Source organism: Gadus macrocephalus, chromosome 4 (assembly GCF_031168955.1).
Source record: "Gadus macrocephalus chromosome 4, ASM3116895v1".
In the NCBI taxonomy this organism is placed as follows: Eukaryota; Metazoa; Chordata; class Actinopteri; order Gadiformes; family Gadidae; genus Gadus; species Gadus macrocephalus.
The window spans coordinates 23362201-23389167 of NC_082385.1; the positions used below are offsets into that span (position 1 = coordinate 23362201).

Sequence of the window (26967 nt, forward strand, 5' to 3'; positions counted from 1 at the left end):
ATATTTGACCGCTGTCAAGGGAAGTGTTTTTTTTTGCCTCTGATTCATGTCATCTGTATCACTCCGCAGTCCGGTAACTTATCAACCCCAGGGTATTCAGTTGCTAAGCGACGTCAAACTATGGCAAACTATTTCTCTGCTGATCAATGCTACGAATGATAACAAATACATTGTAAAAAGACACATTGTGTCAAGTTATTTTTTCAATTTGGAAAGTAACCATTGCTAATAATACTAACACTCTTTGGCTGGGATGATGAGGCATCAGACAATCAAGTCATTTTAGCCTGAATACATATGTCAAAAGCACCAGAGCAGGTTGCTTGTACCATGGACAGTATCAGAACGATAACCTGTTGAACTAAATGGTTGTGGTAGGCTACACCACGGGATGCATCTGCAGACCACTGCCACATAAATAAAGGTAAGACGTAGGGCTGCTCGATTGTGGGAAAGATCATAATCGCGATTATTTTGGTCAATATTGAAATCACGATTATTCAAACGATTATTTTTGAGTTTGAAAACATGTTGTATTTATTCAGCATGTCTCTCCCAAAGAAAACTTTGTAACTGAGAACTTTGAAAATTCGCCTTAAAAAAATACACAAAATGGTCGAATTTTTTTTTTTTCCAATCTAAAATAATATGCAGATATGTATCCAGCTGTTCTATTAAACATTAAAGAAAAAAGAAATATATAAAAAAAAAATAGAAAATAGAAAAACTCGATTATGTTATTTTGTGATCGTTTGACGCTAAAATCGAAATCGCGATCAAAATTCGATTAATCGCCCAGCCCTAGTAAGACGCGATATTTATTGCTTAAGATTTGCTAGTGCTGTGGTGAGGTCTTTTGTGTTTTTTGCACTCAAGTGGTCGGCTGTTTAAACTTGCAATTGATAGTTGGTGGAGTCAGTCTCTTGTTGACACAAAGTGACTTTTGGTCATTCTTGCTTTTCTTGAATTCTGGAATAATTGTGGGGGGGATTGCATGAGTTTTGGTCGGAATGACTGATATAGGCTAGTTTTGATGGAATGCGTGTTGTGAGTTGAGAACAGCCAGCTCATGATGTGATACAGTGTTCAGCTGTGCAACAAATAATTTTTTCTTTTTCAATCTTGACGACTTTTGTAGTGCTGTGTGTAGCCACACGTTAGGCCCTTCTGAACTTAAACACGCAGTTAATTTCCTTTCCTAGCTCCTCTTGTTTATGTTGTTAGCTTAGCCATATCGTGTCACGTTGTCAACATTGGATACATGGAGAACAACATAGTGGGCTTTTTGGAAACGTTTGCTTCATAAAATGTGCCAGACAGATTTTGTACACATTTTATTCCTTAGTAATTAGCTACATGGGTATGCCGTCTTTGAGAACCTTTCATTACCGGCACTAAAGAGAAAAAAAAGAGTGCATCCTCATTGTACCCAGCACTTCTGAAGATGCACTTCCGAATGGGTCTCTGTCCCCAGCACATTTCAAACCAAACTGACGCCCATGGTTACGTCTTAAACAGTTTGAAGTACCAGAGGATGGCTCTGCCGTCCTCCCATTGACTCCCATGTTAAAAAAAGATAATATTTTAAAAGTAGAATATCTTAAAAAGTATAAAATATTAAAAAAATCTGAAAAGAAGCGCGCGATTCCAAGCTATTCTGAATATTTAAAAATGTGGGTCTCTAGGTGAAAAATTGAGGAAGGAGATAGGTCCCAAAGATTGTAGAGAATAATAAAGAAAGAAAGAATAAAACTTATGAAGAACAATAGTTGAGCGCTGCATGCAGCACTCACCTAAATATCATACACAATTAATGCATCATTTACAAATGAGTATATAAAAATAATCGAAATATGCATATGCTGATATGCTGATCCAAAAATATAAGTAGCTTATGAAAACACTGAGATATTGTACATATTTTTACCGCAGTGTTATTGCATACTTGATCCTGATTCGTCAATAACATCCTAAGGGTGTGTATTTTATTTCAATAATGCTCAGCTAACAATCCAGGGTCCTACAACAGAACTATCAAACCAGATGTTTCCCTGACAGCAAAAAAGATGCTCAAAGCGCCGAAACAATATTGAATACATCTTTATAGATATATTATTTCAAATTCTTTTGAATATAAATATATTTAATATTTACACAGATAAAAAGCCAATAATTCTGTAGACGAGGGGTAACCCATGTAGGTAAGGGTAACCCCCACTGCGGGCCCCCGTTTCGCTGTGTTCCCTACGTATCCCACAGGGAGGATGAAGACAAACCAGAGGAAGGTGTGTGCGGGGGGGGGGGGGGGGACCAGTACCTCGGTCAAGTAGCTGTACCAGGTCGGTTGCGGCCGACGGTTTGCTGAGAGCCTTGCCGGTGGAGCTCAGCACCCTGAAGGCATAGCGGACGCCCTTACACAGGGAGCCCACAGTGTAGCTGGTTTCCTTCAGGCTGGAAGCCACGATGGACCACTGGATGGAGCCTAAGGCCTGCTGCTGCACCGCATACAGCAGGGGGACGGCCTCTGGGGGGGACACACCACAATATCAATGTTATTTTATAAATAGTGGTCCTTTCATCATAGCTAAACATCTGCAGTTCACTTACCGGCCATAGGGGGCAGTAATGAGAAGGAATTTCTGATTCTTAGACATAATACCTGCGTATTGGAAGTTAGATACTGCAGTGAAGAATCATATAGGAAAAAAATTCGAATACACGATTATTTAGTTTTTATTAATAAATCTACACTACAAGTGGCATCTTGAGCCGTTTTTGTGATACAATTTTACTTCCGCATCTCAAACGCTCGTTTTCGAGCGTGACGTAGGAATTGGTAGACGGACGTTCTAATCATCATAGACTACATAGGCAACATAACAACAATGGATAACAGTTTCGGACCACTTCCGTACAATTTTGAGCCAGCTAGCCGTGAGGGAGAACAGCAACCACCTAAAAGGGGGAGACACCATGGCAATAGGAGGGAGATAGAGTTGTGGTGTCAGGAGAATTATGGTGAACCAGGAGCGGCTGAACATCAACACGGCCACGGAGGAAGAGCTCATGACCCTGCCCGGGGTCAACCGCCCCGTGGCGCGGAGCATCGTGGAGTACCGGGACTGCATCGGGGGCTTCAAGAAGGTGGAGGACCTAGCGCTGGTGAGTGGGATAGGCGCCACCAAACTGGAGATTATTAAAGTGGAGATCTGCGTGTCGAGTAGGACCAGTTCGTCGCAGCACTCCCCGTCCTCCCTGCGGAGAGACCCGGAGCATATGTCCTCCTGCAGCGGCATGAACATCAACCCCGCCACCCCGCCGCAGCTCATGAGCATCCGCGGCATCACGGAGAAAATCGCCCGGAACATTGTCGCCTATCGGACCCAACACGGTCCGTTCAAGAGCATCGAGGACCTGGTTCGGGTCGATCACATAAACTGCTCCCAACTGGACAAGATCCGTTTCCAGGTGTTTGTGGAGCGCTCAAGAACTCCGTCCACCAATACCAACGGCGGGCTGACCTACACGGGTCGGTCCCATCCGAGCCCAACCTCGTTCAGCCTCCGGAGCGAAGACCTCGACCTCCCGCCGGGAGGACCCACGCAGATGGTGTCCCTGCGGCCCCGCGTGGCACCGGCCCCGGGCCCGCGGGACGGCCGGGCCGCGGTGCGCCTGGCCACCTGGGACCTTCAGCGCTGCTCCAGTGAAAAGGCCAACAACCCTGGCGTCAAAGAGGTCGTGTGTATGCCCCTACTGGAGAACGAGTGAGTACAACTAACGTAAGGGTTTGCAGGCTCGAAAGCCTGCTCCATCCTTTCTCCGATCGGGGAAACTGTGAAATCGGAGATGGTCGGACAGGAGGTCGGAGTTGGAACAACCCCCACAGATACAAAACCTCATCTTGTCGATTAGAAAAACCCAAAAACCACAGGGGGGGGGGAATACAAGACCCCTCACCGCGGTAACTACTCACAACTACGCATAGAGCTGAGGCAGCAACAGCGACCGCGTCTACCAATTCCTACGTAATATGACGCGTTTGACGTATCACATAAAAAAACAACGGTTTTTGAAGCCTTGCTCAAAATAGTCACTTTAAAACTGGATTTTTTGCCGATATACTTTTTTAAACTGATAAAATCCTGCATTTTAATTTCAAAGAGCAATTTTCAGAGAATGTTATGTATAAATATTTTTAAAAACATTAACTTCCAATACGCACTTTAAACAACTATATGCACTCACTGTGTTGTCAGATAATTAAGATAAAAGTATCCACCAAATATTTATTATTTAAATACATAGTGATGTTTTGAAGGGGAATCAAAAAACCAAAAGCAAATATAGAGCCTTATCCAAATGTATACCAATCTGCATTACGTCATTCGCCATGGCGATAACAATTATCTGGTTTAAAGCTCCCATACCCGTGGACTGTTCCATTCTGTTGGGCTTCTTCCAGCTCAGTGTGAGGGTCTTTCCTGTGATGGACTCTACCACCGGAGGGCCGTCAGGGGGGTCGGGGACAATGTCTGTAGAAAATAAATAAATATAATAATGACAACTTTTTCGAATCAGTTACATGACGCTTGCGATCGGGAGCTTGCTATTATGGCGTGGCAGGCTAGTTACCTGTGACATAAAGGTGTGCGTAGCAGGCAGACTTTCCCACGTGGTTGGAGATGACGCTCTTGTAGACGCCGCCATGCGCGTGACAGGCGCTCCGGATCACAAGGCTGTGGACGTCCCGTTCTGAAGATCACAACGCAGCTCAGTCAGATGTGCTTCCCACGCCGCACGTTAGCATTCATGTTACTTTAAACTGGATGAAGTTAGCTCGCTAGCTGCACTCTTCTTTTAGCATTAGGATTGGGTTGTTGTCGTTTTTGTCATTGCAGGAATGGTGGTTTTGATTTTAGTGAGCTATGAGTGCTTTTATTGGTTTATGGGGTCCTAATTCATACAGGCACTGAGTTAAGTTTGACATTTGAATAAATCGATGATGGTAAATTGCAGACATGGGGGACTCGAGTCACATGACTTGACTCGAGTCAAGGTGCGGCCACACCAGACGCGTATTTTGCGTACTTTGCGTATGAAATCGCCATTTTTTCCATAGGGAACCATTGGTATACGCGCGTATTATGCGTAATATGCGTATAAGCAACGTTGTACGCGCGTATTGCGCGTATGAGGCGCGTATATTTACGCGCTATACGCGCGTATAGTGCGTATATCGCGTACATTTCAAGAGTTCAAAAAATTGAACTTTTTAAGCTCATACGCATGACGATTAGCCATATTGCCCAATCAGCGTTGAGCTTGACCCGACGTCACTGGCAGAGTAGTGAGCTTGGACAGAAGCATACGGCCGACATCTTTCTTTATTCTGTGTGGAAATAGCAACATAGTTACGCCATTAAATGCTTTTATGGAAACATTTCTAGCGAGAAATGTGCATTTTACTTTCATAATGTTCGCTCGGTGAATGTGAAGGATGTTTGGTTTGATAGTTATGACGAAGAGGGAACGCTCCGTTCACTTGCATGGACAGAGTCTCTGGTTACTAAGCAACCTCAACGTCTTGGCAGACTATTTCTCTGCTGATCAACACTACAGACACTACACGAACAGAAATGGAGGTGGATCAAAATATCATAATGTCCTGTCCTGTACGACACCACGATGGTGTCGTACAGGGACAGGAACAAAACAGAGAGGGCGTGGGTCGACGTGGCAGAGGATATTGGCGTTCCAGGTAAGATCAGTGAATAATGTGTGTGTGTGTATTTTGCTTGGCTTCAGCTATCGGTTGTGTTCTACTATGAAAAAAGTTAGCGCCGGTTAGCGGTAGCACCAGTTAGCAGTAATATTAAGTGATACTACTACAACAGACTGTCCCGCTTGTCAGGTTACACAACTTAATATGTATATATGTTCTTGTCAGTGGACGTATGTCGCAGGAGGTGGAAGTCACTCAGGGACAGGTATAGCGCGTATTGCGCGTATTGCGACCATTTTTGACACAAAATGGTCAAGCAACATTATACGCACGTATCTCGCGTAAAAAGTACGCGAGATACGCGTCTGGTGTGGCCGCACCTTCAGACTCGAGTCGCAAATTTGAGGACTTGAGACTTGCTTGACTAACACTGATAAAAGACTCGACTTGACTTTGACTTGGTCTTAATGACTTGAGACTTGACTTAGACTTGAGACAGATGACTCGAAATGACTTTTCTAAAGTTAGATTAAATGTTGGATATGGGATTTGCGATACGCCAGCCGATTTTAAAAACACACATCTCAAATGGTCCTACCCCCTCTCGTTCAACGCTGACTCTGACTCCACCCATTCCAAGTACATGGACGCGCAATCACGCAAGAGCGCAAACACAGATGCGCGAGAGTGAGCCAGGCTAGCTAGGTTGGAGTTTAGGGTGGTCTTCTAGTGCTAGGTCCAAATGTGGATTAGCTAGTTAGCTAGCTCCAGTAGCTACCGCAGGATAACAACAAACAGAAGCTTGCTCTGGGTCACGAGCTTTGAGTACGTGCACGTGCACGAAGGGTTCACTCGCGGGGAGCGGGGGAGGGGGAGTGCAGTACGACCGTTTGATTGACGTACTTACTGTCCAATGCCACTCTGTGGTTCTGAAAATCATTGGCTGGAGTTTTTCGAGCCCTGCCCGTTCCACAGATGATTGACTTGTTTAATTTTCATGTCAGTAGGCTACTTCTAACTCAGTGGCTATAAGTGGGTTATAATAATGATTTAAAGTGATTTTCAAGTAAAATTACACCGTCAGAGCCAGAGCGTCAGACTGGGCTGTTCTCAGCATACCGCAAAACAATTAAGAGGGTTCAAGTTCCAGTCCCCAAATTCAGTTGAACCACTACCTGGACATTTGTGATGGACAGAGCTGCCTTCAGTTTTGGGCCTATTCACATAATGGTTTTGGAATGTTTTGAATAGTTTGATTTATTGTTAATGTTAAGACATTGTTATTGTTAATGTTGAGATAAAACTCAACTTATGAACCACTCACTCTACCGATTTTTAAATGTGGAAACTGGGTTAGATGATCAGATTTTTTGTATGACTTGACTTGTGACTTGCTTGACCTGAGCAATGACTTGACTTGAGACTTGCTTGATTCTCACCACAGTGACTTGGGACTTGCTTGAGACTTGAAGGTTATGACTTGAGACTTGCTTGTGACTTGCACATGAGTGACTTACCCCCACCTCTGGTAAATTGTATCGCCTCCTTTCAGGTGGCAGTATCCGTAAAATCGGAGTGTGAATCAGATGGCTAGAAGGTGTTGACCAGTACATGCGTCGGTTTACAGGGTCCTCACTTGTACAGGGACATGAAAACCAATAAAATATGCCCTCCAGACACTTTATTTCATTGATAAGTTGCCCGGAGCAATGTAACATCCCAAATGGCTGCCTTACCGGTAGGTCCATGTTTCCAAGAAGCGCCTCTATTATATTATTTACGGTAGCCGGTAATCGACTTGTGTGGACTTCCTGGAAACATGGACCTACCGGTAAGGCACAGACTTGGAAAACTGTCTTTTTTAATAAACTCCCAGTATGTTAAAGGCCCACTATGCAAGATCGGGCATTTCTTCGCTGTTTTCTTGGTTTGGCACGCACTTTTCTCTACACAGCGCCCCCTACAGCTTCGTAGTAGATATTTTACAACACTGTCGTAACAACTCGTGGACGACCCTTCCCCATGCACTTCTGCGCTAGCTGTGTGCATTTGTTTTCAAAGAAGCCGGCGAATGCGTGTAGCCAGAGCCGGCGCTGGCCGTTTCGGCGCCCTAGGCGACTCGAAATCAACTTGCGCCCTAGACAGGTCTTCCGAGTGGGGGGGGTAGATGAAGTGCGGACAAGGTTATAAAACGGTGTATTTGTATTGCAATAAACATAAATCCATCCTTTTTTATAGTTGACGGGGAGAATTTATATCCTAGATTATAATTGTTTGATTTTAGGTTGAACAGAACAATCAGTGTAAGAGTGTTGGCCAACATAATAATCTAAATAAACAAGAACCTGGATTCGGGGATTCAGCCTGTATCTGGGGGACAAGACGGACGAACGGCAAAACACCCATGGAAACAAAGGAAAGGAAACACACAGGGCTCACAACAAAACGGTCGAGAAAACACATTTGTACAGAGACTATCAACATCAAGAATACCACGAAGACAAAGTTCACCAAAGGGTACTTTCAATTTCAAAAGCAACACGGCCAAGTCAGCGTCTGATTTGCAGTCTTCTTTTCCTTTCAGTTCACGCTATTCCTGAAAAGCTTGCCCAACGTTTACTCGTGTCTGGCCTCTCTGTCGGTCAGTCTCCCTTTTCTCTTATTCTGTTCCTCCGACATTGGGTTTCTCAGTCTCTTTATAGTCGGCTGATCTATGATGAATGTAACAATCCCTTAGTTACTTGTATTTATATCGAGCCGGTTCCGTGTTTGGGGGTCTGTGCCGTAAAGCAATTCGTTACTTCGTGAGACCCGAGACTCCCGCGAGAGTTGGCGGCGGGTTGCCGGCAGAAACCTAATCCCTTTCTCCGCCAAGATGCGCAAGGGGGAGTCTAAACAACGAACAATCGAACAAAAATGTATAATAGAACCATCGCAATGACTATTAGCCTGTTATATTAAGGTAAATCAAGCCAAAAAAGTTGCATAGTTCCCCTTTCACTCGTGTCTGGTCTCTTTTCTGGTCCAACTTCTTTTTATTCTTCTTTTGTTCCACCGACAGTCGCATCTTGGGTCCCTTATCAGTCGATTGATCCATGATGAATGCAACAATTGCCTCGCAACTGGCTGTTTATATCTAGCCGGTGTCATGTTTGGGGGTGTGTCTGTGCCGTAAAGCATTTTCGAAACTACAATCTGACTACATTTTCGAGGCGCGATTGGATACTTCCGCTGTGTCACATCCGGATTGTGTCAGTCCGAACAGAGCAAGTTGCATATGCGCTTTTTCCTTGGAGAGGGGACATGGGGCAATGACACACCCACCAAACGACCCAGAAATGGTTGCAGAACCATCAGAATAACTCTCAACCTGCATAATTAATGTAATTTTGGCTAGAAAAGATGCATAGTGGGCCTTTAACTAAATTGTTGATGCTTAGTTTTATGTGTAGGGACCCTAATTGTTGTCTATTGTCTATTGTCTATTTTGAGCAATTTTACTGGTTAAAAACTGCAGATTTGGAAGAGTTCCAAATCTTCCAATAGGCCAATAACATGGAAGCCATTTGGGCTGTTACATTGCTCCGGGCAATGTAATGTTTTTTCATGCCGAAAAAGAAAAAGGAAATTTTCGCCGGAATTACACTTTAAGTCTGATGTTACAGTGGGCGATGGCTTTCTGTAATGCCCAACAGAAGTGTAGTAACTGTACACGTCAAGGGTTGAATTCGGAAGACCAGCGGGTGTTTACGAGGACTCTTGTGTTTTACAGGGTCCCAACTCACGCTGGGTCATCTTGCGCTCCTCGCTGCCGTCGATGCGCTTGCCCTTGTGGTACCAGGTGATGCTGGGGTAGGGCAGGCCCGCCACCGTGCACTTCAGCACCGCCTCCTTCCCCTCGACCACCTCCAAGTCCACCATCGGCTTCACGAAGTCAGGCATGGTCCGGCGCTCCACCTCGCTCTCCAGCACCTCGGGCTCCTCTGGGATGGACGGCATCTTCTCCAGCTTGGCCCTGTGAGGGACGGAGACCCGGGCTGTTCATGTTTCATGGTGCTCAACTGATTTGATTTAATTTGATATAATCCAGTCTATTGAAATCCAATCCACTGCACTCCAATCTAATCCCACCATAAGGAATCCAATCCAATCTCATTCATTCATATATAATGTTAAACTACTTTAATTAGACATAATATGACCTAATCCAAACTAATAGAATGCTAACCTAAAACAACCACATTTTATTTTATCTAATGTAATCAAATATATTCCAATACGATGTCACATTTTACATCTAATTCGATCCAACCTGATCTCATTACCTAATATAAAGTTAGCACCAAAAGTAAGGAAATTTGTGTTTGGTAGATTATTTCTCTGTGGTAACAATGTTTTTGGTAATAAATCTTATACCGTTGGAAAGCCTGTTTAGTTCCCTTTCAAATGGTGCCCCATCTGTAAGGAACATGCATTTGTGGGATGAGCAGCAGCGCTGAGTATGTGGGTTGCGGCCATGAAAAATTATGTATGTAGCGATTTTTTTTTATTTATTTATTTTTGGCTCTAGGGGGCCCCCTAGTAGTGGCCCGGGGCCCCAAGCAATTGCGGGGCCCCAGGCAATTGCCTGGTATGCCTAATGGGATGCAGCGCCTCTGCTCTCATGCAATCCCAATGAGAGCGACACGAACTTCGTCTGAGCAAAAAAAAAAAAATAATAATAATAATAATAATTCATGTGCACGCAGAGACTATGGCGGCCGAAATTAGACTATGGCGGGGCGCCATAGTCTCGTCAATGTGTGGGAAACACTGCTCTCCAAACTGAAGGCCAAGTTCCATATAACGGGGGATGTCAAAGACAAGTCAAAGAAGACGACACCCCCAAGAAGACCGTTTCATCACCCTGTCAGCACTTAGGTGCCTTGACTGCTGTGATTTTCAGTGAAGGTTTGCAGGACGATATGGCAGACGGCTCTCTGCCCAGAAAATCCGTAACAGACAGGCAACACGTGCACTGGAACCTGAACATGTGGAGGAACGTTATGTTCAGTGATGAGTCCAGATTCTGCCTACGGCAGTTGGCCGCTTGGGGTCAAAGTTTGGAGAAGACGTGGAGAACACTATGCTGGTTGCTGCACCGATAGAATAACATCTTTTGGTGGAGGCAGTGTGATGGTGTGGGGTGGCATCTCCCTCACTGGAAAAACGAGGCTTCTCATCATTGGAGGCAATCTCAATGCAGAGAGATATAGAGATGAGATTCTGCAACCAGTGGCAATCCCATATCTCCACAGTCTGGGACCGAACTCTATCCTCCAAGATGACAACGCTCGCCCCCACAGTGCAGGGTATTTCAGAGACCACTTCCAGAATGTGGGAGTGGAGAGGATGGAATGGCCTGCTAGCAGTCCTGACCTCAACCCCATTGAAAACTTGTGGGATCAGCTTGGGCGTGCTGTTCGTGCCAGAGTGACCAACACAACCACGTTTGCTGACTTGTGACAAATGCTTGTTGAAGAATGGGATGCCATCCCACAGCAGTGGGTGACCAGGCTGGTGACCAGCATGAGGAGGAGGGGCCAGGCTGTTGTGGCAGGCTGTGTATGGTTCTTCCACACGCTACTGAAGCTCCTGTTTGTGAAATGAATAAATTGTTTAATTGCCAATATGTCTTGTTTTTTAAAACTTCAATCATCCAATCCAACAAACACCAAACGAGTCAATGGCAGAATAAACTGTTTGGCATTGGCAGGGAAGATTTGGGCGCAACCCACATACTAAGCTCTGCTGCTCATCCCACAAGTGCATGTTCCTTACAAATGGGCAGACATGGGGGACTCGAGTCACATGACTTGACTCGAGTCAGACTCGAGTCGCAAATTTGAGGACTTGAGACTTGCTTGACTAACACTGATAAAAGACTCGACTTGACTTTGACTTGGTCTTAATGACTTGAGACTTGACTTAGACTTGAGACAGATGACTCAAAATGACTTTTCTAAAGTTAGATTAAATGTTGGATATGGGATTTGCGATACGCCAGCCGATTTTAAAAACACACATCTCAAATGGTCCTACCCCCTCTCTTTCAACGCTGACTCTGACTCCACCCATTCCAAGTACATGGACGCGCAATCACGCAAGAGCGCAAACACAGATGCGCGAGAGTGAGCCAGGCTAGCTAGGTTGGAGTTTAGGGTGGTCTTCTAGTGCCAGGTCCAAATGTGGATTAGCTAGTTAGCTAGCTCCAGTAGCTACCGCAGGATAACAACAAACAGAAGCTTGCTCTGGGTCACGAGCTTTGAGTACGTGCACGTGCACGAAGGGGTCACTCGCGGGGAGCGGGGGAGGGGGAGTGCAGTACGACCGTTTGATTGACGTACTGTTACGTATTTTAAGAATCTAAGCTACCCACACATAGACCCATGAAGCAGGACCAAACATATTAGCCGTAAATACCATACATAGCCACAGGGAAACGGGACCTTACTGAAGGCTGCAATAACAGCTCCATCCACAGAGGGCAGCACCAGACAGGTAAGGAGGCCGAGGGTAATAGTCACCCCGGCTCCTCCCACTACTTCCGGGCTTGTGGATCCATACCATAACAGACGGTTGGAGCCAGAGCAAGCCAGAACTCTCCAGGCAGCGATAGGACATACGTGGGTTTATGTTTTGGATCAGCTAGGAGAATACTCTCGCACGTGCTTAGAATGCATCTTCAACCTCTCTTTGCTTCAGAGTATCAGTTTACCATACCGAAAATACTTTATACAAATAAAGTCTCTTTAAAGCTATTCCTTTGGATTCGAATACTTTCCCTGAAGAAATACGTAATAGTACTTACTGTCCAATGCCACTCTGTGGTTCTGAAAATCATTGGCTGGAGTTTTTCGAGCCCTGCCCGTTCCACAGATGATTGACTTGTTTAATTTTCATGTCAGTAGGCTACTTCTAACTCAGTGGCTATAAGTGGGTTATAATAATGATTTAAAGTGATTTTCAAGTAAAATTACACCGTCAGAGCCAGAGCGTCAGACTGGGCTGTTCTCAGCATACCGCAAAACAATTAAGAGGGTTCAAGTTCCAGTCCCCAAATTCAGTTGAACCACTACCTGGACATTTGTGATGGACAGAGCTGCCTTCAGTTTTGGGCCTATTCACATAATGGTTTTGGAATGTTTTGAATAGTTTGATTTATTGTTAATGTTAAGACATTGTTATTGTTAATGTTGAGATAAAACTCAACTTATGAACCACTCACTCTACCGATTTTTAAATGTGGAAACTGGGTTAGATGATCAGATTTTTTGTATGACTTGACTTGTGACTTGCTTGACCTGAGCAATGACTTGACTTGAGACTTGCTTGATTCTCACCACAGTGACTTGGGACTTGCTTGAGACTTGAAGGTTATGACTTGAGACTTGCTTGTGACTTGCACATGAGTGACTTACCCCCACCTCTGCAAATGGGGCACCATTTTTTTGTGCTAAATTTAATTTGATCAAACCTAATCTAATGTGATTTGAAGATTTTATCTAATGTAATCCAATTTAATCTAAAATCACATGTTAATATAATGTAATCCAACCTAATCTAAATCACATGTAAATCAAATGTAATCCAATTTAATCCTGATCACATGGTAATCTAATGTAATCCAACCTAATCATTGTCACATGTTAATCTCACTTTATTTAACGCAACAGGTTAATCTAATGTAATCCAACCTATTATGAATCACATGTTAATCTAATATAATCCAACCTAATCTAAATCACATGTTAATCTAATGTATCCAACTTGATGTAATCCAACAATAATAATGTAATAATGATGTATATTAATGTGTTGAACCCAGTGCCGCTGCTAGCTATTTCGGGGCCCTAAGCATAACTCCTTTATGGGCCCCTCCCCCCGAATTCCCCCTACCAGCCCCCTGCGCTAAATTGTTGACGGGGGGGGGGGGGGGGGGGGTTGGTAGCGAACAATTGTTGACGGGGGGGGGGGCTGGTGAATGATTCAATTTTTTTTTTTTTTTATTGCCATGGGCCCCCCCTCTGCCTTGGGCCCCCCCACAACTGTCTCACTTTCCCCCATATTCCGTCGGCCCTACACACAAGTATTGGAATGTCCAAAATCTTTTAGATTAAATAGTTATCCATAAATACAAACATAAAACCTTTTTTTTTTTTTGGGGGGGCCCTCAGGACTTGAGGCCCTACGCGCAGCGCGTAGTGCGCGTTATGGGAGCGCCGGCACTGGTTGAACCCCACTCACATGTGCGAGGCGGCAGCCGCACGCGGCTCCGTGACGTATAGCTCTGCGGTGGTCTCCGCGGAGCCGCGGTGGTTGGTGGCCACGGCTGTGTAGAAGCCCTCCGAGTCGGAGCAGACGCGGGCGATGACCAGCGAGTGGCGGCCCCCCTCCTGTAGCATCCGCACGTTGTCGCTCGCCTCCACCGCCCCGTCTGACAGACACACAACACACAGGGGGGAGGGGAGTCCTGATAATGGGGGTGGCTGATTTTATAAGTTAATATTGGCCTATAAAAAATAAATCATTTTGGCGAATATTTTTCATACATTATATGAAAACTTTACAATTGGTGTCGATTTATACATGACGTAATCACCTGTTTTTGAATCCTCTACTGTGGTGGTTGGACCTCTCAATGCAACAACAGTGTTACATCCTGTGCTGTGTGAAACCCTTCACACAGAACTTAACGTAGTTCCTCCCATACAGTTAATTGGTTCCTTAAACTCACGATTTAAATGTGATGTCGCTCGGGCCTGAGGCATTGCTGGAGGGTGAGCACCCTATCCCAAGGAGCTGCTCCACCCCCAGGATACCACGATATATATATTGAATAAAGGCAGATATATCTATATTTTGAATATCAGCCAATATATCGATATCGGAATCGAAAATCCAGTAACGGTCGGGCTCAACTCTTAACAGGGAGGAGGGAGGATGGATTTGTGGTTAGGGGGTTGTAATCCCAGCCTAAAGATTCTGGGTTCGATGCCCCAGTCGTCCGCAGTCTAACCTGTAGGCATCCTAGAGCAGGATGACAGCTAACCCCTACATGCACCGTGCCGTGATTCTTTCTAGTTCCCTGGAAGTCGAATTGGATAATCGTGTTAAATAAATGATGAGAAGAGAAAGGAAGTTCATGGAGTTGTAAACCAATTTCCCAGTTTTAGGAGAAGTGTAACACTCAGCTATTTTCTAATATGACACCAGACTGCTTCGTCAATTCTGATGAAAAACGGTCTGCAGCATCAACGTTGTTTCCACGGAAACGTTGGACCATTGACGTTTTTAGTCTGGGATGTGCCTACTCCGTCGGTCCGGTTTGGAGAGATGAGGTACAACACGCAGCAGTACCCTCCTATACTACAGAATAGTTCAGCGCCATGGTTCACCTTCCTCGGACAACAAAACACTCGAACCCAGGGAACCAAAATAAACAAGAAAAATGTGTGGGAAAGCATGGTGGGAGATGGGGAAGGGTAGTTTGGGATTAGGGCTGCACAATATATTATTTTCAAAGTTTACCTAGGTACTTTGTCAAGAGTGCATTGCATTTGTTACCGCAACAAAATGGAACACCTTTTTTTTTCTTTTCTTTTTTGCCACCATAATGCTCTGTATAACGAGTGCAAAGCCAAATCTGAATGCTACGGAAGAGGATTAGGGCCACTCATAAAAAAATAATTTAATTCTGAATTTTGACTTTTTTCTCAGAATTCTGCGATTAAAGTCAGAATTCTGATTTTAAACTCAGAATTCTGACATTAATCTCAGAATTCTGACTTTGATCTCAGAATTCTGACTTTAAAGTCAGAACTACGGGTACCTGTAAGGACCAACTTCCGCGGGAGAGACACTTTGCTTTATGCAGCAGGAGGAAACCACACGCAGAGTAGCCAGTAGCCCTAGCCTACTCGTGCTAAGACGTCTTCCCTTAGCGACTTCTTGCGGGTTCGAGGAGTTCCAGAAGAAGCCATTTGGTTAATGGAAGACCAAAAGGTGAGTGAAACTGGAACATGTGTTGTTTTGGTGCCAGTTTCACTCACCTTTTGGTCTACAGAATTCAGATTTTTTTCTCAGAATTCTGAGATTAAAGTCAGAATTCTGAGATTAATTTCAGAATTCTGAGTTTAAATCAGAATTCAGAGTTTAAAGTCAGAATTCAGAGATTAAAATCAGAATTTTGACTTTTTTTTTAAATTTACGTGTAGCCCTAATCCTTTTACGTAGAATGCCCCGCAAAGCCAAAGCAAAAAACTATTTGGGATGCTTTTTGCAGTGCTGCACAATATGAGAGCAGATCTATGCAGATGCACTCCGCTACAAAATCACCCGAATCATTAAACAATGATTCATTCTATTTTCTGAGATTTACGATCATAGGGATACTAGATCTATGACTTGCTAGATCTACGATCTATCATCCCTGCTGGGGATCCAGACCGATCTAGGAGCTCATGTTTGATTTGCTCTGGCCCATGCACCCGGGGCCGCTCCCGTTCAGACAGACCTCCAGCAGACCAGGCCCGGGTCGGGCCCATCGCAACCTTTGACCTTCCGGTTCCTTCCGGTGGAGAGACTCACCGAAATGCATCCAGGTGACGCTGGGCGCGGGGGTTCCGCTGACCTTACAGTCGAAGCGGGCGGTGCGGCCCTCCATGACCTCCAGGACGTCCAGCTGGCGGGTGAACAGGGGGTCCCGGGTGGGCGTGACCTTCAGCTGGGCGCTGGAGGTCAGCTCCTCTGTGAAACAAACCACAGCCGAGCAACACAACACAACAATGTCAAAGACCAACCACAGCCGGACAAAACAACACAACAATGTCAAAGACCAACAACAGCCAAACAAAACAATGTAAAAAAGATGATGATGCTGATGATACTGCTACCAATACGCAATGAATAATGTATAGAACGCCAGTCATTATCGGGAAAATAATAAATTTTCGATAATGACCGGCATAATATGCATTATCCCACTTGTTACACGGCTACTTGACAAAACGAAAAAATTACTTCACACAGTGTGTCTTTCTACAGTGTATTTGTTACCAATCTAAGTGTTGATCAGCAGAGAAATAGTTTGCCAAAGACGTTGACGTCGTTTAGCGACCGAATATGCTGGGGTTGATAAATTACCGGACTACTTGCGGAGTGATACGAAAGAAGTGAATCAGAGGCAATAAAAGCGGTCATTATATGCTTAGCAATGCTCAGTCAATTATCAAAAAATGATTGACTGACGGAAGTTGGGAAGGCCCATGCAAGGTGAACGGAGCATTCCACAGCATTAAGAAGAGCCGTGTCATGACTATTGTTAAAGGTGCCATGGCATGAAAATCTCATTTTATGAGGTTTTCTAACATAAATATGAGTTCCCCTAGCCTGCCTATGGTCCCCAAGTGGCTAAAACTTGCGTTCGGTGTAAAACGAGCACTAGGTGTTCTGCTCGCCTCTGAAAAAACGGAGGCTCAAGCGAGCTGATTTGGAATGTGGTTTCATATGTCGTCACATAGCATCTAAGCTCCTCCCCTTACTCTGCCTGGCCCGCCCAGAGAATTTGGCCCGCCAAAGACACAACCGTGCGAGCGCCACATTTGTGCGTGTGTGAATACACACACTGTAACGCAAGTGTTTCTTGTCGGTTCTTTGACGTCTTTCCACAACGAGACTGTAGTGGGGGTTATCTCAGCCATGGTTGAGAAGGAATTGGGGGAAAGGAATTTTGGCTTTGACTCCCTGAAGTACATGAACTGCGACGCACCACCGCTCGGCAGCAGGCAGCGCGTGGTTCAGTCTACTTCAGATTAATGTGAAAGTGGAAGAACCAGAGACATCGGAGAACCCGACAAAGTCGTTAGTGATTCATAATATCGTCTGGAGGCGCACACAGCTTTTGGCCGTGGTCAGTGGCGTGCACACATAGACACTAGGTGGGGCTAACGCACCAGGGGCCCTATTTTAACGGTCTGAAACGCAAGTGGAAAGCGCAAAGCACAAGTAGCTTTGTGGGCGGTTCTACGGCGCTATCGCTATTTTACAGGCGGATAAATTACACTTGCGTCGCGGCGCAAGTGTCAAAAGGGTTGGTCTGAAGCAGCCTAATTACCCGTAGGTGTGGTTTGGGCGTAACGTCCAACAAACCAATGAGAGTGCCAGCTCCCATCCCCTTTAAGAGCCATGAGCGCATTTGAATCGGACAAGTTGATATTTTGACAGCGCGTCTGCAGTCTCCGATGAGACAGATGCACATGAATTTCAAACTGCAAATGGCTCAGTTTATTGCCAAATAATATGGCCTAATTCACACATGGAATAAGGGGTTTTCTTCCACAACTTCAGAAATATTGAGTCCTCAAATAAATTTCGCCAAAGAAAACGTAAATAATATAACATATGATATGCGGTAACTGATCTATTTAATGAAATACGCAATACATTATAAACATTGTTTCTTATCAGTATTGTATGCTATCCTAATATGCATGTGTCTCCGCGGTAATAGACATTGCCATTGATTGTATTATGCGTTACGTGTTTAGTTTGCGTGTGTTTAAACAGAGCACACACGCGCGCCCGCATTCATTCATTCTTTTTAACACTCACTCGCGGTAAAACAATGTTTTTCACGATCAAATACTCATCAATCCTAAAAGTTATGGGCATGTAGGCCTATACGATGTCTGTGTCAAGAAAATATGTGTTTGCTGTACGGTGTTTGCAGATGCATTGATTTAAAAGTACAACTTATTACCGCTGCATCAGCTGTTCTTTCCCAAATAATTTACCAAGAATGTGCGGCTAGGTAGATGAGAGAAGCAAAGTGTATGCGCGAGGTGCACAAGCAATCCGTATGCATCGCATGCGCATGTAGGCTATGCATCCGCCCTTAAAATAGCATCTGAACAACGCGCCACTGACTTTAAACCAGGTATTTCCTGGTCAGTAGCGCAATGGTATTCAGCAACGGCAAAATAGCGTTTGCGCCAGAACACGCCTCCTCCTTCCGCCGAACCGCCCCTTGGGGCGCATGATCAATCCCTAATTTACCGGCGAGTGGCGCTGGTGGGAAAAGAACGCTCTGCGCCAGTTGTAAACTAGCAACGACACATGCGCCAGTGACTAAGTCACTTGCGCCGGATGCAAGATAGGGCCCCAGGACTTTTGCCCTTTATCAACGAAAATGCCCTTTTGAAACTTTTTTTTAATTTTTTTTTATATTATTAACATTTTACTGAGGCCGGTTTTGAAATGATCTTTTAAAAACCAAAGCGATTAAAAACGACTGAAACAATGCCCAAAAATGAGCCACATCCCCCTTGCACAGACTCAATTCTCTTCCTTTGTCACGTGCACTCGCGCTGGCACGCGCAGGGCACCACATGCGCTATATATGCAACATTACCAGTGACGACTGCTTCAGTTGAAAGATCATTTTCCAAGCTGAAAATCATAAAAACGAAACTAAGAAGCCTGTGTGGAGAGGAAAGGCTCTCTGACCTTCTCTTGCTTGCCATTGAAAGAGACATTGAGGTAAACCACAGTGAGGTCATCAACATCTTTAAAGACATGGCACCAAGAAGGATGCTGCTTTAAAGCAGTACGCAGCAAGAAGTGGAGGGTAAACAGAAGACAGTGGAGGGCAAAGTGAAGTTTATCTACTTCGCCGAGATGTCTAGAGTTCATCTTGGGACTTAACAATGACTGGATATAGTTAATATAGGATGTGGATTTTATCTGTTGGTGGTGTGACTTTTTTCTATAGGAAACTCACATGTAGAGAATGATACAAATAAAAGTAAAATTTCATTCAACATGTGCGTGTAACTTTTTTATAATAAGGTGTTCCGCGTGCGCTAAAAAGTGCCCTTCCCTTCCCCCCTGAGCACCTGCCCCCCAAAATGTCTGTGCACGCCACTGGCCGTGGTCATATGTATTATATGATATAGATATCTATGCATTATATGATATTATTTAGATATAGAGCTCCAGGACTGTAACGCAAGTGTTATTTGGATAACCATTCTGCTTTTGGTGTTATGGCGCATAACACGTTAACTCGTTAACTCATAACTCTCGTCTCTGGTATTTCTACAACGAGACTCGATGTGGGGGTTATCTCAGCCATGGTTGAGAATGAATTGGGGGGAAGGAACTTTGGCTTTGACTCCCTCAAGAACATGAACCACGACATGGAGGAGAAAGGGATTGTTGGCCGCGAATGTCTCCCGCTTGAGCCCCGCTTCCTGCTGCCGAGAGACCGCTGCCAAGGGACCACCGCCTCGGCGCTGCACGAGGCGGAGGTGCCTAAGCGCTGCCCGGCAACAATCCCTTTCTCCTCCATGTCGCGGTTCAGTTTACTTCAGATTGATGTGGACGTGGAAGAACCAGTAACCAGAATCGGCTCACACAGCTTTTGGCCGTGATAATATATATTATTTGATATAGATATCTATGTATATGATATTATTTAGATATAGTGCTCCAGGACTCCCGTGTGTTCTAGAATATTTACAGAACACGGCTAAAGGCTGTGTGCGCCTCGCCATTGCGATACATCCACTCTAAACAGAGCGCATCGTACCGTGGCTGCAAGCTGCTCAGGGCCACACCCCCACCCTCCTCCTTGACCCGCCTCGCTCCTCCTCATTTGCATTATAGCTACAGACACCAAAACAGCGCATTTGGGGGAAGGTCAATGTGCGACTGGCTCGGAGTGGCTGTAACTCTGCACCACGACTGAATTTCGGGAACGTCTTTGAATACTGTGTTAATGGCCCACTGATACCTATATTAAAGTATCCATAAAATAGCATGTCATGGCACCTTTAAATGAATGTTATCATCATTATTCTAATAAGGCTATTGTCATTAATATCAGTGTAGTTACTGTATTATTATTTTTGGGTTGTGTACCTTTAGCAGTGCTCAGCTTGCAGGTGTAACTGCCACTGTCGTCTTCATGGACAGAGTTCAACAAGAGACGGCAGCTAGGGACAAGATACAGAACATAAGGTTTAATAATTACATGTTACATATGATTATTAAGCAATTACTTAGTGGTTCCTTTCCTTCGGTTTGAGGAGTTTATCCTTGTCCTTTAGAGCAGTGTCTCGTTTGTCTTTTTAATATTGGTTATGATACATTGCTAAGTAAATCAACCTCTGAATACCCTAAAACAAAATTTGATAATCTGAACACAAAAAAGTGAAAGAATCCCAAGTGCATGATTTCACTAAACTGTTAACATTTGCAGCACCCATTTAATCTTAATGTTTACACAAATTCAGTTTGAGAACTCCTTCTTTAGAGAACTGAAGGTTAGGGGCCTTCATATTATATGGTTCAGGGGTATACAATTAAACGTGACTTGCTATACAAATAAATATCTCTAACAGTTGGTCCGTGTGTAGAGAAACCCTAGCTTGTAGCACCCCACACTGCGACCGTGAAGCCAACCTCCTTCCATCAAAGTGCATCTTGCAGTTCAGCTGCGCCGGCTGAATCAGCTTCCCATTGGACAGCCAGTCCACCTCCACGTCGGGGGGGCCGGTCATGTGACACTCAAACACGGCCGCCTCTCCCGCCCTTACCGCCGCGTCCCGTATCTCCCTGGTGATGGCGAGAGCTGTGGCCGCTGGAGGGGAGATTAAAGCGTGTTCAGGTCAGGTTAGAAGCTTTATGTACTGTCTATTTTAAGGTTAACCGTTTTTTGTTTAGTGGCTCCAAACAAAAAATTCACCCTGAGCAAGTTTCAATTCTGAAAGCTATATAATAGAAAATTGAGAAAATGTGATATGAAACTGTTTGAAACGTAAATCTGAAAACAAGGAGAAAGGAGAATCCGTGAGCAAAAAAGAATCTTGTGAGGAAATTTTAGCCATCAGTTTCATGAGGCACAGGCCCATTTTTCTCACTAAATTGTGAGTATTAGTACCCTTTTAATGTGCATGTTTACACTAAATAGACCGCACAGACATTATTTACGTAAAAAGAAAAATTATTCTCCCTCTCACCTTGGATCTCCAGTTTGAAGTCCACCTGCTTGGTTCCAAACTCGTTGACGATCTTGCAGGCGTAGAGTCCAGCGTCCGACCTCTGGGCGGTGGTGATCCTCAGCTCGCTGGTCCCCTCCCCCGTCTGTCTCACCGCAAGGCGGCCGGTGGACTTCAGCGTCAGCCTCTCCTTCAACCTGGCGCCGCACATATGGCCGCCAGAAGGAGCAGTTGGTTTTTGTTTTGAAATAGGAAAGGCTTGTTGAGATTAATAATATATCTTCTTAGAGCGATAGTCCTCTTTTTAAAATCTATAAAATGTTGGTTCCTGGTGTTTTTAATCATTCATATATTATTGAGTTATTTTATTGTATTTATTGAATCCATTCTTAATTTTGTTGTCACATTTATTTAGTTAGCTTAGAAAAAAACTGAAATGTTGCACTTCGTAAATAAAACATCTTGTATCGTCAATTTCCATGAGTAAGCACAACATTGTGGAGTGCTATAAGTGTTTTTTGCTGTCACAACTTCCAATGATTCAGTGTGTTTGGTTTGGAGAGGCCGGGGGTGTTTCACCAGTATATGGAGGGGTGCCCTCTCGCCCTCACGCACAGGAACACATCTTGTCCCTCGCCAACCACCTGGTCGTATGGTGTCACCTTCAAACAAACAGACATAAGACTTTATCGAGAGGAGTGAAAGGAGGTCGCTAAACTAGCATGTCTCAAATGTCGGAGGGTGGCATGACGCTGCTACTCTTATAAACGGCGATATTTTTCAACAGTCGCTCAAAATTGTACAGTTTTTCTGTTGTTTCCTCTTTTTACTATTGCTTTATATATTTTTGATTTTAATGTTTTGCTATTGTTTATTTTTATATATAAATATCTGTATCTTCTTTTACTTAAATTCTGTGACAGAAATTTAAGACGGATTCTATTTACTTAAATTGCTATCGAAATAAAATGAACTTGAATCAGACTCTTGCCTGAAACGAGGGCGGCTCTCTGAAGTGGACTTGTTTGCCTCGAGAAGGTGGGACCTCCAGCTCCATAGCTTCGTCTTGTAGCGTCAGGCTGCCCTCATCTGATTGGCTGGGACTGCTGGCATTTCTGGCAACGGTTGCTCTCCCACAAGGCTTGTGGGCAGGCCCTGGAACAGACCCCATAACGTTAGTGCCCTGTGTGCTGTATTGTGCGTTGTAGCATAGTGCATAGGGGTTTCGGTCTCAAGATTTAAAGGGCTTTATTGGCATGGAAAAGGTACATTTACATTACAAGAAAATATAACATATAATGCAATAATAATAATTTAAAATAATCCTAGATAAAAATAATCTTTCAAAGTACAATTGAATAGAAATGTAAACGTGCATACACAGCAAAAAAGTATGGCTATAACTTTCTCCCTCTCTCTCGCTCGCTCACACACACACACACACACAAATACTTCAGGGTTGATTTAAAAGATGAGCTGTACTTTTTGATGAGGTCAATATTAATCCAGCAGTGAATTGCAAGTGCAGTCTCTACCTGACTCTCGCTCTACCATAATTCCCTCCTTTGGTCCCTCTGTCTCTCCCTCTGCCACCAATATCTGACCCTCCCTCTCCCTCTCTGCTTCTCTATCTGTCTCTACATCACATTCTCTCTGTCTCTCACTGCCCAGATCTATATAAAACGTCCCCAAAAATACCAATAAAGAGCGGGTAATAACGGGAGAAATGACAGTGTCTGCTTTTATGTCAGCCGTAGAAACAGACTCTGCTATAACAACCCTGGAACGGGTTGACCTGTACAGTGGTCCACAGTGCTCCATAATGGTAGAGTGGTCCACAGTGCTCCACACTGGTCCCTAGTGTTCCATAGTGTTCTATAGTGGTCTACAGTGCTCCATAGTGGTGCATAGTGGTCCACAGTGGTCCCTAGTGGTCCATAATGGTCCAGTGATACATAGTGGTCCATAGTGGTCAATAGTGATACTTAATGATACATAGTGGTCCATAGTGGACTCCACAGTGGTCCATATTGGTCAATAGTGGTCCATTGCGGTCCATACAGGTCCAAAGTGGTCCACAGTGGTCCATAGTGGTCCACGGTGGTCCATAGTGCTCCATAGTGCTCCATAGTGGTCCATAGTGCTCCACAGGGCTCCATAGTGGTCCACAGTGCTCCATAGTGGTCCATAGTGATACACAGTGGTCCATAGTGGTACCTATTGGACCATAGTGGTCCATAGTGGTACCTATTGGTTCATAGTGGTCCACAGTGGTCCATACTGGTCCCTAGACTCGTGGTCCGTATCCAGAACACGGTCGGCCAACCACGACACAAGACGGGGAGAGCCAGCAGAAGGACTTTAGGAACACGTTGTATTTATTTCATAAGGCCTTTATCTCGCTCTGCTCTGAGAGCCGAACCAACCTCTCCTCCAAGCCTTGGGAGGGTGAACACGCCAAACAACAAACACGTCCAACACCAAGAAAAGGCGGGAGCTACAACCCGAAGGAGACCTACAAACTTTACATTAGCGTGACAAACAAACCAAAACAAACCAGATATGGTTGTAGAAAAACACACCGACATACCGAGTCGTCACATCTCCGGGCTGGGGTCTCCTTGGTGACCAGAGAGTATCCCCTTCCCTCCTCCAACCCCCGCCCCACCCAAACGCCAACATCCACATAAACCTGCCAACCCTCACAAATCAACCACAACCGTTGCAGCGCGCAACAAGACAGATCTCTCTCTGGTCGTCCCCATCCGACAACTCTTCCTCTCTCCCTCTCTCCCCCTCCATCCCCACCCCCACCCACCTCTCATCCAACATCCTCCTCCTAACATTGTAAAGACTCGGTCGAGAGAGACTCACTGTGGACGCACAAGTATTCAAGTTCTCGCTGCCTTGTTGTTCAATCGTTGCGCGGAACCATAAACCGAGGCAGGCAGAGCCGGTCTTCTTGGCAGAGACGAACCCACGCTGTTTTGTTTCAGTATTAGGAGGCTGAGAGGAGGGGGGTGTCTTTTTTATTTTAGACTTATCGGCGAGGTGTTGACGTAATTTCCTTCTCTGCGGCGGTCTGATATCTGTGCTTCCATTCTCTTTTTCAATCTTAGTTTGGCTTTCCGCTTAACCAGCCTCCTCCCCGTGCCATCTGGCTGAACGTCATCACAACGCCCTGCAAACTTTGACCTCGAACCTTATTGATAAAAACAATCTTAAGAAGGACGAACATGAGTTGAAACATTTCAAAAGATGTTAACACACACACACGCGCACACACGCACACGCACACACACACACACACACGCACACGCACACACACACACACACACACGCACTTGTTGCACGGGCGGCCCCAGACCGGTGGAATGTGGAGAGGAGACAGAGACTTCAGGCCACTAGCGGAGGTAGTGGAGCAGGAGACTATAAATACCAGAGACGGGATGGCCTAATATGGTTGGACCGAGACGAGAGCCGCTCAGACTCAATACTGGAGCTCTGTTGATAAAAGCCGGGAGGTGGAGGCCTTGCTGACGCAGGGTTACGGAGAACAAAGTAACAACCTCAGACACACACACACACACACACACACACACACACACACAGACATACAGACACACACACACACACACACACACACAGACATACAGACACACACACACACACACACACACACACACAGACATACAGACACACAAACACATGCATACAGACACAAACACACACACATACAGACGCACAAACACATACATACAGACACACACACACACACATACATACAGACACACATACATACACACAGACACACATATACTGACACACACACACGCACACATACAGACACACACACACACATACGAACAGACACACACACACACATACGCATACAGACACTGAAGGATATTTCAATGTTGATTCACCTGTGTGTGTGTGTGTGTGTGTGTGTGTGTGTGTGTGTGTGTGTGTGTGTGTGTGTGTGTGTGTGTTTGTGTGTGTGTTTGTGTGTGTGTGTGTGTGTGTTCAAACATGAGTCTCTAATGGCGCGTTTCCACTGCAGGGTGCGGAACGGATCGGATCGCAAAGGTGCGGATCGGGTCGCGTTTCCACCGCCAAAAGTGGGCGTGACCCGGACTTTGCCGTACCCGTTCCGGCCTCGTTCTCGGGACTCCTCCGTTGGGGTACCGAAAACGAGACGAGACGCCTGAAAGGGTCCCGGGAAATTCTATCTACACACCCCCTCCGTTGATTGGTCGACAGAATCATCACTTCCGGGTGACGCGGGGATAAAAACAAACAAACAGTAGCCTCGAGGTATTATTCTTTACAATTAACATGTCGCGTAAAACGCTTGCTTGGGCGAACAAGGAGGTGGAGACGTTCGTCTGCATTCTTGGGGAGGAAGACGTTGTTTACGATGTTTACGTAGCTGCCGTGGCGATCGACATCCGGCCTACCACAAAGGGTACTGTCGGCAGTGGAAACGCGACCTCGGAACTGAGCTGGGCTATACCGCCCCCTCCCTACCGCACCTTTGCGATCCGATCCGTTCCGCACCCTGCAGTGGAAACGCGGCATTATACCCACACCGGCACGCACACAAATAAAACCCCATACTCAATCGAATACAGACACACATTATTCAGGCATGCCCATTTGCACACAACTCGCACACAAATACTCACACACGCACACACAAATTAACATTGGGATCCCTTATTGAGTGTGTTTTTGTGCACGCGAATGTGGGCAAGTGTCTGTCCCGGGGGGAGGGGGGGCCTCTGTTAGATAGAGAAGGTCTGCCACCGGTGGGGGAGCACTTAAGAATTAATGGAGGTTGCCGTGGCAATGGACACGTGGGGGGGGGAGCCTGTTTGTGAGTATGAGCATGTGGATATAAGGGATTCAAATGGTCACGGGTGTGTGGGTATGTGCGTGCATGTGTGTGTGTGTGTGTGTGTGTGTGCGTGTGTGTGTGTGGGTGTGTGTGTGCATGCATGCGTGAGTGTGTGCGTGTCTGTGTGTGTCTGCGTGCGTGTGTTTGTGTTTTGTGCATCCCTTCCGGTATATGTGCAGGTGTGCGTGTGGTTGTGTGAAGATGGGACTTCAATGGAAATCGAAATTTGTCAGAAAGTGTGTGTGTCATGATGAAAGGGTTACAACAGAACTTTTTGACGAGCCCATCACCTCTGGCTTACCTTA

General features: G+C 45.2%; 1 protein-coding gene across 3 annotated transcripts in view; it reads right to left on the reverse strand.

Annotated features, from left to right (window-relative positions):
* Positions 1-26967, reverse strand: part of LOC132456366 (striated muscle preferentially expressed protein kinase-like) — a 102600-nt gene that overhangs the window by 62268 nt on the left and 13365 nt on the right. Inside the window, exons 1-12 of one of the 3 annotated variants that reach the window (XM_060050698.1) lie at positions 24637-24767; positions 22754-22917; positions 22342-22424; positions 21784-21959; positions 21227-21404; positions 20684-20757; positions 16352-16510; positions 14009-14198; positions 9508-9737; positions 4633-4752; positions 4428-4532; positions 2318-2524 (exon numbers count right to left, since the gene is read on the reverse strand). In XM_060050698.1, the coding sequence (XP_059906681.1) occupies positions 2318-2524; positions 4428-4532; positions 4633-4752; positions 9508-9737; positions 14009-14198; positions 16352-16510; positions 20684-20757; positions 21227-21404; positions 21784-21959; positions 22342-22424; positions 22754-22819 (1588 nt within the window). In that variant the 5' untranslated portion in view covers positions 22820-22917; positions 24637-24767. Of the gene's footprint in view, positions 1-2317; positions 2525-4427; positions 4533-4632; positions 4753-9507; positions 9738-14008; positions 14199-16351; positions 16511-20683; positions 20758-21226; positions 21405-21783; positions 21960-22341; positions 22425-22753; positions 22918-24352; positions 24464-24636; positions 24768-26967 lie in introns of those variants that run through there. The other 2 variants (XM_060050699.1, XM_060050697.1) reach the window with 2 other exon arrangements.